The sequence below is a fragment of the Clinocottus analis genome, unplaced genomic scaffold, assembly GCF_023055335.1.
Source record: "Clinocottus analis isolate CAN_PGR_092001 unplaced genomic scaffold, fCliAna1.0.p SCAF_20, whole genome shotgun sequence".
Lineage (NCBI taxonomy): Eukaryota > Metazoa > Chordata > Actinopteri > Perciformes > Cottidae > Clinocottus > Clinocottus analis.
This window is the reverse complement of record NW_027175932.1, coordinates 3,322,637-3,332,099: the sequence shown is the minus strand read 5'-3', so window position 1 is coordinate 3,332,099 and position 9,463 is coordinate 3,322,637. Positions and strand designations below refer to the sequence as shown.

The 9,463-nt window shown below is 40.9% G+C and overlaps 2 protein-coding genes across 11 annotated transcripts in view; one reads left to right on the top strand and one right to left on the bottom strand.

Moving 5' to 3' along the window:
• Positions 1 to 11: 11 nt before the first annotated feature.
• Positions 12 to 2,181, bottom strand: ndufb2 (NADH:ubiquinone oxidoreductase subunit B2). Its single transcript, XM_068586325.1, has 4 exons — positions 1,979 to 2,181; positions 1,655 to 1,799; positions 655 to 730; positions 12 to 114 (listed from the first exon to the last, which is right to left on the bottom strand). The coding sequence occupies exons 1-3, from the start codon at positions 2,062 to 2,064 to the stop codon at positions 656 to 658; spliced, it is 306 nt and encodes a 101-aa protein (XP_068442426.1). The 5' UTR covers positions 2,065 to 2,181; the 3' UTR covers positions 12 to 114; position 655.
• A 3,451-nt stretch (positions 2,182 to 5,632) lies between these two features.
• The window catches only part of kmt2e (lysine (K)-specific methyltransferase 2E), a 28,240-nt gene continuing 24,409 nt past the window's right edge, over positions 5,633 to 9,463 (top strand). For all 10 annotated transcript variants that reach the window (XM_068585996.1, XM_068585994.1, XM_068585991.1 and 7 more), the window contains exon 1: positions 5,633 to 5,954. The gene's annotated coding sequence lies outside the window, so the exon portion shown is untranslated. The remainder of the gene's footprint in view (positions 5,955 to 9,463) is intronic.

Sequence of the window (9,463 nt, the reverse complement as noted above, 5' to 3'; positions counted from 1 at the left end):
ACCAGTTTAGACATATTTAAAGAGTTTTATTAGTCTATGTACAGAACTGACTTTCAGAATATCCTGGAGATTTTCACAAAGACTTATCCAGCAGCTTGAATCCCTCATGTTGGTCTACAGACAAAAAAATAAGATCATGATTATAGCAATGGACAAAAAACCTCAGTTGCTTATTTATAAAAGGTACACCTAAACTACATTACTTTCATGAATATTAAAATGTTAACTATTAATACAACTGTATGATGTAGTTTGTGGTACTAATGATTATTAAATTATACAGAGAGGCATTTACACCCAACACAAATGGTAATAATAGAATACATCTACATTTCAAAGTGCGATTTTCAACAGTCTTTCAATTGACTCAGAGTGCTACATTGCAATTTGTAATGTGTTTATATTAAGTTCGTTGAAAGTTACGTGTTGCCCTTTTCCTAATCTAAAGGAGCTGAAACACAGGCTTGTATAATATGAAATAAGACATGCACAAACATTTGACAAAATCAGAAAATATGAATTACTTGGATCAGATTTTTATCATGTGTTTTGACTTCCTCTACATTTGGATTATGTTTTGTAGAAATAAAAACTCTTGTCCTCATTGATTACCAGACCAGTGTTCATTAAAACAAAGGAAACTGAAGCAACTACCTCATTCCTCATCGTCCGCTGGGATTCCGAGCTCCTCGTCGGTCCATGCAGAGGCATCGGGCCAGGCGTAGTGACCCTACCGAAGAGGAAGGAACCTTCATTTAACATTTTCATCATGTCAGGTTTGTACAGAATGGCAGGCTATAGCCAGACAACTAGTAACAGTACACACATTACAAAGACAGGTTCCAACTACTTGACTGACGCTTGCCACTGCGGTGCCAGTCCCAGAAGGCGGATCTCAGCCTTGCTGTACATTATATCTACAGTACACTCTAGATCGACACTACTAGTAAAAGTACACACAATACAAAAACATTCTATATGCATATCACTTTTTGCTGCAACCTAGCAAGTTTGTTGAAGTTTCATCTCATATTAAAAACTTTATTCACGGTTCAGAGGATGTTTATAATGAACAACTCTGACAACTCTGCCTCTTTTACATGTCAGAACAACGCTGGATTGGCTTTGCAAAATCATACTTTGATTCAGAGTCTCATTTTAAGTCTTTCATTCATTCAGTACACAGAGACATAACTATAATATATAAGTAAAAGTAGTTATGCGCATTACTTATCCGTTGTATAACTACTGTACAAAGTCTGCTAATACTATATATTATATTTAATATATAATAGTGCTGCACTATTTAAGGTCTTACGCGGTTTTCTTCTTATACATATACGCATTCAAAATTTGACGCAAGTAAAAGTATATACTATATTATCATGTCACAACATAATAGCAGCTGTAGATGTTGCTATATATTGCACGATATTTGCCCTTGAACTGTAATAACATTATAATAGACGTAAAAAGTAGCAGTAAACGGAAATACTACTCGTATATCAACGTTGCCCAAAAGTACAGTACTTGATTAAATGTAACGTTGTGATGTTACTTTCCACCTGCAGTAGAGTGTCATGCTCAGCGCAATATAGCCTGGATAGTGTGTACTCAGTGCGTACATAGTGTGTGCAACAACACGTTTACTAACCAAGACTGCTTCGGGTTCGTGCCAGCAGTGCCACAGGATCCAGAACCACATGGCACCGCTAATGACCTCCGAGTCGAACTTCTGTTTCTTCGTTAGCTGAGGATAGGCCCTGTACTGGGGCTCGATGTGCGGTCCATCGCTAGCTCTAAAACATGTTTAAAAACACACACACAATTAAAATACTTAAGTCAATAACATATCACGTAGACATGTAGAGTGACATTTAAGATCGTGATAGTGTAGAGGTTAAAGAACTTAAATGATAATGCATAAATGTCTTTTCTTGAGCTAGCATAAACCGCGAGCGGGCGTCACAAGACTGACTTTCTGGTCGTTATCTTTTGCGTCCTGCGTCTGAGGAGCTGACTTCCGGTCCGGAGAACTCCCAACACCCGTCCAAAAGAAGACATGGTTGCTTACAAAGCGAACACCAGTCTTATTTTGGGTTATTTGTTGAGATTTAGACGGAGTACTGTCCAGTTCGCCGAGGAGTCACCTTCTCCTCTTGTCAATAAGTGACTTCCCAATAACGATGGCTGTGATTGGACAGTGAGCGACTACTTCCGTTATTTCTCCGTGATGATTGGCTAGTTAGCTGGCAGTTTGAACTTACAGCGCCCTCTTGTGGTCTCCAAGAGAAGGGCTTTACCTTGAGTTCTGCTATCAAATACTTATGATAGTATTTCATGTAATGTATAGGTACTTGTATTTTCACATGCACATAAATGCATCAGTAATAAAAAAAACATCATTTATAATAAGTAGATAATAAATATATTTAAACATACATTTCTTATATACTTTGCAATCTTGATTTAGACTTGTAGTGGAGTATTTTTTATGTAGTATTGTTACATTTACGTAAATAAAGGACCTGACTATTTCATCCTCTGAATAATGACATGCACTGACTAAGTTGACTGAGAGATGAAACACTGTGTATTTAGGATAGACTTTATAATAAGCCACCTCTGGCCAGATCCTACATCAGTTGAATCAACATCAACAACTTGCACTGCTTTTGTTGTTGAGTTAGTCTGTGTAAATACTTACATTTCAATGCATATACTTATATACACATTTTTGCACTTGCTTTATTGTCAACTGTTCTTAATGTTCTCTGCTGTTTTGTCGTATATATTGAGTATTTTTAAAAACTAATATTTTACTCCTATGTAACTTTGCCTGGTACTGCCTATCCATTTATCTTTCTATCTACATAAACAGATTATCACTACAACAGAACTTTTCTTATTTCTGTTGTGGGCTTAGACCACTTTGCGTACACAGTTGTTTGCCTAAATACAAATCTAGGCTACCATTGGGTCATAACGTGTCATAGTACTTTTGTATAACTATGGTCAGAATTGCCAGAATAAATCTAAAATGTATCGATTATGTAACTTGTTTATTTTACAAACGTGCATTAATTTAATACAAACTCTAAATATTTGCCTCCAATGTCCACTAGATGGGGTCGAAAGCTAAAACAAACCGGGTGAAGGGAGCTCTACTGAGTGCTGTGCTGTTGAGCATGACAGTTTATCCTTTTTAAGAGTAAGACTATTCAACAATTGTGTTAAAAGTGGCAGATGAACATTAGGTGCTTATGTAATTGGAATATACAGAGATCAGCAAATCACTCAAATTGTACAAGTGATTGTGGGGGGGAGGTCGTTCATTTGTCACATTATCATGAAAAAACGTAGTTTTATAGGGCAACACAGCCCAAACAACCACACAGACAAATGTAAAAACATAAGCACAAGGTTCACATCTCGGTCTGGCGCTCAGTTTGTGAATGTAACAAGGACGTCAACTCCTCACGATGTGAAACAGGAAATAATAACATTGTGGCGAGAACGCGCACGGCGCCGCCGCCCAAGAGTGCGCGACCTCGACGACCCGCGCGCACTAAAAGAAAGGAATCCTCGACGCCATCTTGTTTCCAGTCCACAACGATAATGAAGTTGGTTTAACGACAGGAAGTCGATTTTATCGCCAGACGAAAACGGTCAATTCTCCACTCCACGTACAAGACACACGTCGTCGTGTCGCCCCGGCGACATTGTGGCCACCGGGAAGCCTATTTACGGATATAAATACATACACTGCACGTCGTTACCTAATGGCGCCTGGTCGTAGATGCTCTCCGGTTGCGCCCCTCTCCCCTCACAGCTCAGAGCCCGCCCACAAACACTATCTACATGATGTCATCAGAAACCAACCATTTCTAAAAAGGAAAAACCTTCATCGATTCGTTTTCAAACAATGATTAAACCTCCCATCAAATGTACGACATTATCTTTCAACATAATGGATGTCAGATCATCTTCAGACCGAAAACACGATGAACGGTCACGGATAAACGTCGTCCTCTCTGAAGAATCGACAGTGACCGTTTTCATCGCTGCGTCCTCCACAGCCGTCTACGATCATTTCCGTTTGCAAGCGGGTGACGGTGGCTCGATCGGCCCCATTTTTACCTCCGTCCTCCCTCAAGTTTATTTCAAAGAAAACCTGGCTGCCCGTGCACCAGCAGTTGCGGGTTTGCAGCGGTCCTGCACGAATGCGCATGCGCTGGGGGATGCGGTTTCGGGTGGGGGAGGGTCAATAAATGGAAACGATGAGAACATCCTCTCTGAACAAATGATGTCAAAGGGATTTCTACAGACATATTTCTGGAGATTTGACAGAAACCGATTTGCCACAACAATAAAGCTGTCGGAGAGATTGCTGGAATTACTATTTCTTTACTGTGTTAAACATGTCAGAGCTTATGTCGAGTGATATGGTTGTTAAATAAATCCAAAGGGTTGTTGTAACTACCAGACAGCTGATGACAGAGACACATACATCATATATTCCAGATGCTTTGAATTGGGATTTCCTGAAGAGACAAAGATGTGAGATTTGCATGTGAGATTATGACTTCAAGGCCAGTGTGAATTGTGCAAACATGTAGGCTTTAGTGTGCATGGTTTAGGATCAGTTTCACAATGTTGTATCCCTCCACAGCTTGCTGTCTTCATTCTGGACTTACTGTCAATGGTCACTGTTTAATAGGTACCACTTTCTGACATCAGTTCAATATACAAAATGCAGCTCTTGTGTAAGGGGTTACATAACAGCTTAGTTGCCTCCTCCTGCCTTGGGTAGTGGATTTAGGTGATTCTTTTCAGCCATGCCAGGAGTAAAAATCTATGTTTTTGGTCCTACATAATCACTTTTCAGTTGTGTTAAGTTTGTAATCAACACACACATTTGTATGGCAGCAATGGGCTAATAAATAGTCTGGTCCGGCCTACTTGGCCCACATTTTTGTGATTCAATTGTTGCTGTAGCCCATGTCGGTTTAGGTCTCGAAAAAAAAGAAAAAAAAGTAGATGTTAAATGTAATATAAAACTGGCTCTATTAGGGTTTGTGTTGAGTCAAAATATGGCCTTTATCCCTGAGAGGAAAAATAGGAAACAGGAGGGGAAGTTAGTTTAAAACAAACCCCCTGATAAAAACATTCCTACAGCTGCCTAACCTTTCACACGATGATCATGAAGATTGCACGGACATGAATGAAACCAGCATACAACACTATGTTATTGCAATGTGCTGCATACTGCATTCTGCAACCTTGGCTATTTTAAAAATCCTAACAAAAACAACGATTAAACCACCTGTAATATGTCTTCAGCAATTTTAATTTTCAATTATTCAACATGCTAAGGTCCAATTTCTACTATAATTGTCCTTCCGACGTTTAAAGCGAAAAACACACGGTAAAGCCAGACCGTTACCGACATAAATAGTAGACTTGTCTTGAGGAATCATAGTCATGGACGCGCATGGAAGCGCGATCACGATGCCCCTGTGAAATCGGGAGTGTAGCCCCGCAGTATGTGGAGGCGGAGCTCGGGTTTAGTGATGGGGAGGAAGGGGGGCTCGTGGGGGAGGCGGAGTCTCGGCAGTCCTGGCAGGGCCGCCATTTTTGCAAAGGGAAAAGAGACTGGTTTGAGGGGATCTAATTTCGAAAAGTCGCCGATGACCAGGGCACTGTTTTAACGGTTTCGAATAGATTTATAGTCAAATTTGGGTCGCCTCGTTGCCCAAGAAGCAGGAGATTTTTCACACGAAAGGACTCTTTAGCCGACAGGATAGTATACAAACATTTTAAAGCTTTGCTAGGGATCCGCAGTGTGTGGACAGAAGTATTGTTTTGGTTGTGGAAGCTGTGTGGAAAGCGACGGGGGTCTTACCCAGGTCCCCTAATTCGCTGTTCAGATCATCCATAGTGGACATAAAACGGTGAGTAAACTGCATTACTTGGTAGTTACAGGTGAGCACAAATCCGACCTGGAAGGCTATTGTTGGCTTTAGTTAGCTGGCTAGGCACATCATGCTGGTGCTGGCTAACGTAGTATCAGCTGAGTTTAGCTTGCTAGCTAGCTGAGCAGTACCGTTCAGGGCATGTTGTGGCAATGTGAATTTTCTTCATATTCACCCCGATCAAAATATTTTAAAAAAACTGCTAACCGGGTGACGCAAGTTTCCCCTGTAGCCCAAAGTGTCATGTTGGCCAGGAGACCGACAGCTAACTAGCGCATGCTACTAGCTCAAATTAGCTTGACACAAGGCTTCGAGTCCTCTTTGATAGTGTGGCCATAAAGGGAAAACGTCATACAAATATGATTTACAAGCAGCAGCGATCGATTGTGATTGTTAGCGACGCGGTCAACGCAGCTTCGAGCCCAAAGAGACATCAACGTAAGACGAAAACGCTGCAATTAGATTAATGGCTGTCCCACAAGCCTAACGGGTATCCTCTTTGGATAACATTGCCAGTCGTCAACTAGTCCCCTTTTTGTTGTAAAGTACGATATATATGTATGTATATATTCGTGTTATTAGCACTTTTAGCAGAAGCAGAGGGGGGACTCGCTCCATGACGGGTCGAGTCAGAAACCGCAGGCCATATTGCGCACGGTTTCATTCGCTTTATTGCAACTTAAGTATGTGACCTCCTATTTTGAACTATTCACTAATTTGTACTATATATCAGCAAAAGGGATTTCGCGCCGGCCAGAAAACGCAGTCGTTTTTTGGTTCACACCCTGTGTTACTTGATAACAGTATTTGCAACACCCTCGACCAGCATGAAAACAGTACATTTAGCTTTAGTTACAAACTTGAATTTGGTCGTGGCGGCTCCCACCCTGCTTGCTAGAGCACGGTGGCATTATTTCCGTTCAGCGAAAGAAAGAAAGAAAAAAACATACAATGCAACTGTTCAAAGTCGGAGGACAACGAGCTTTAACGTGCACGTAACATTAAACAAATATATGAAGGTGTTTCGTCTGTTATGCGCGAGTCTGCTCCAAGCAAAGGGCAGCTGCTACACTGCGCAGTAATCTCATGCTACTGAGCTTTTAATGGAATTGTAGTTATGACGAGAGGTAATCGAGAATAGACCCAATGTCAAACGAGCAACTGACGACTGTTGTGTATTATAATCGGACGTAAAACAAAGAGTACATTAGCGATCACTGAATTTAGATTAAGGGTGTATTGGGTTCAATTGCAGCAAGCGTGGGGGAGGGGGTGTTGCATTTTTGGGCATCTCGCCCCAGTCAGACAATTTGTAACCCCATCTCGATCCAGGCAAGCCACGCTGAAAGTACACAGTCGCAAATGCCTACTTTACCTGGCTTTAAACACATAAACGTATACATGTGCAATCGCCCTGCTTTGCTATTCGGAGAGCCAAGTATTAATCCACTTTATAACTTTAACCCTGTACGCATTATGTCGTGAACTTCCGTCGGTTACCGTTAGCATTGCGCGTTACTTTCCACGGCCATTTTTTTGGGTTGGCGTTTATTTACGGTCCAAGTAAACAAAGATATTCGAGTCGTCATTGTGCTAAACGTTGTTTGTTATCGCTTTCTGCTTAACGGTATATAAAAAAAAGAGAGAAAGAAACGTAAATTTTAAAAGGCGAGTCGTGCTTCGATTGTTTTAGCCTGCTACATTTCCAGAGGCCATTGCCTGGCCGTAATTGCTAGCCGATTAGCTCCCTGGCTTTGCTGTCGACGAATTCACAAAAAAACTGTAATGGTAACAACACAGAGACTGTACCGACAGAGGGATACTTAAGTTAGAGTGTATGAAAGAGGCGATTGAATGCATTCTTGGGGATTTTCCTCCCATGGCGAGGCTCCCCTGGCCACACGATTGTCTCGCAGTCCTGAGAAAAGCGCTATGAAAATGGCGACAGCACCCAGGGTGTTGTGGTAACATAATAGCAACGTTGTGCCCTCCACACCCCTATCGGCAGGACTGACTGCAGCGCCGACACACTCACAGGGAAGCAACTACACAACACCGGATATTTATTTATTTTTTAGTTGAGTTTAGGTAGTATAATAACGTCAAACAATCTCGATCACGCCTCGATAATAATGCGTTTTTTGTGTTGCTTGTAGTAACATTCACTGACGCCGCTGTGGCGGTTCCCAAAACGAGTTGCATAGTGTGGCTGTAACATGCGTCACGGCTTATGCTATCGCCTGTTTCGTGTTGTAGGGTGGATTTGTGGGACATGAGGGTTTGTAATCATAGAAAATTAGATATAAGTACTGCGAAATACCGAGAGAGGGCACCTTGATGTGTTTTTTGACAGCATTATGTTTCAGGAAAGTACACAAGCATCACTCTTTGTCACTTGTATGTTACAGACAAGCTCCTTTTTCACAAAATGACCTCCCTGAAATAGTCTTTACTAAGTTAACATTACATAGTTTGCTTAGTTATAGTGGGTAGATGTAATTTTGGTTTTCAGTCCAGTGTTCAAAGACAGAAGTCTGTTGAATATTTAATTTGCTTCGACTCAACCGAAACAACATAAAATGCGGGGGATGTTTCAGTCAGTGTTTTCATCTGATATTTATATGTAGCGAGGTAATAATATATAATATAGCTGCACAGTAAATACTTGAACTACACACTAGTCAGGTGCTTATCTTTCATGTTGCCTCTGCACAATCAAATGTTGTTGTATGTATTTACCATTGCACGCCAAAAATGTGACCTAATTTTGTATTTAAACGCAGCATCAACATTTTGTAAAGCAAAGCTATATTCCAGGATAGTGTTTTCAAGCCTTTAGGCTCTCACAAAGCCCTGTGATGGTGTGGCACAGCTGGCTTTTCGTCAACGTCACCCTGTGGGACAAACTTTGGCACTTTTTTCAGCTGCAATCCCCATTATTGACTAATGCCAAGTCTTTTTTTCCTCTTTCCCTACTGATCGTTTTAATGTCAGTTCAGTGAATAAAGAGACAATTTTGCAGTTGAAGCACATTTATTCACAAATATATTTAGTACCATTGTAGTTACATGACAGTAAACATCTGTTTAGCTGTAGGCTGAGGATGTTTTATGATTTGTCAACCTTGTGCAAGCCATCGGTGTTAATCTAATAGTTCTTTCATACACAAGTGCTTGTTTGACTAAAGCACCTGTTAGACGCCAGAATAACGCATGACAGGGGCCTTCAAGCTCCAAAGCATACCATGTGAAATAAGCAGACACTAGAGGGTCAATTTAATGTCACTTTATCATTCCTCATATCATAAACATCATTAAGCACTTGATTGGTCTGTACGGTTTCTATCCATTGAGTGTCTGTGTCATTATAATGGAAGTTCAGCTGCCAGTATGGTTCACATAATAGTAAGTGCCAAAGGGTCTTCTCTTATGTGGAGGGTTTATTACTACTAGATGAGTGAGAGGGCCCTTCTGTGCAGTGCTTAATCA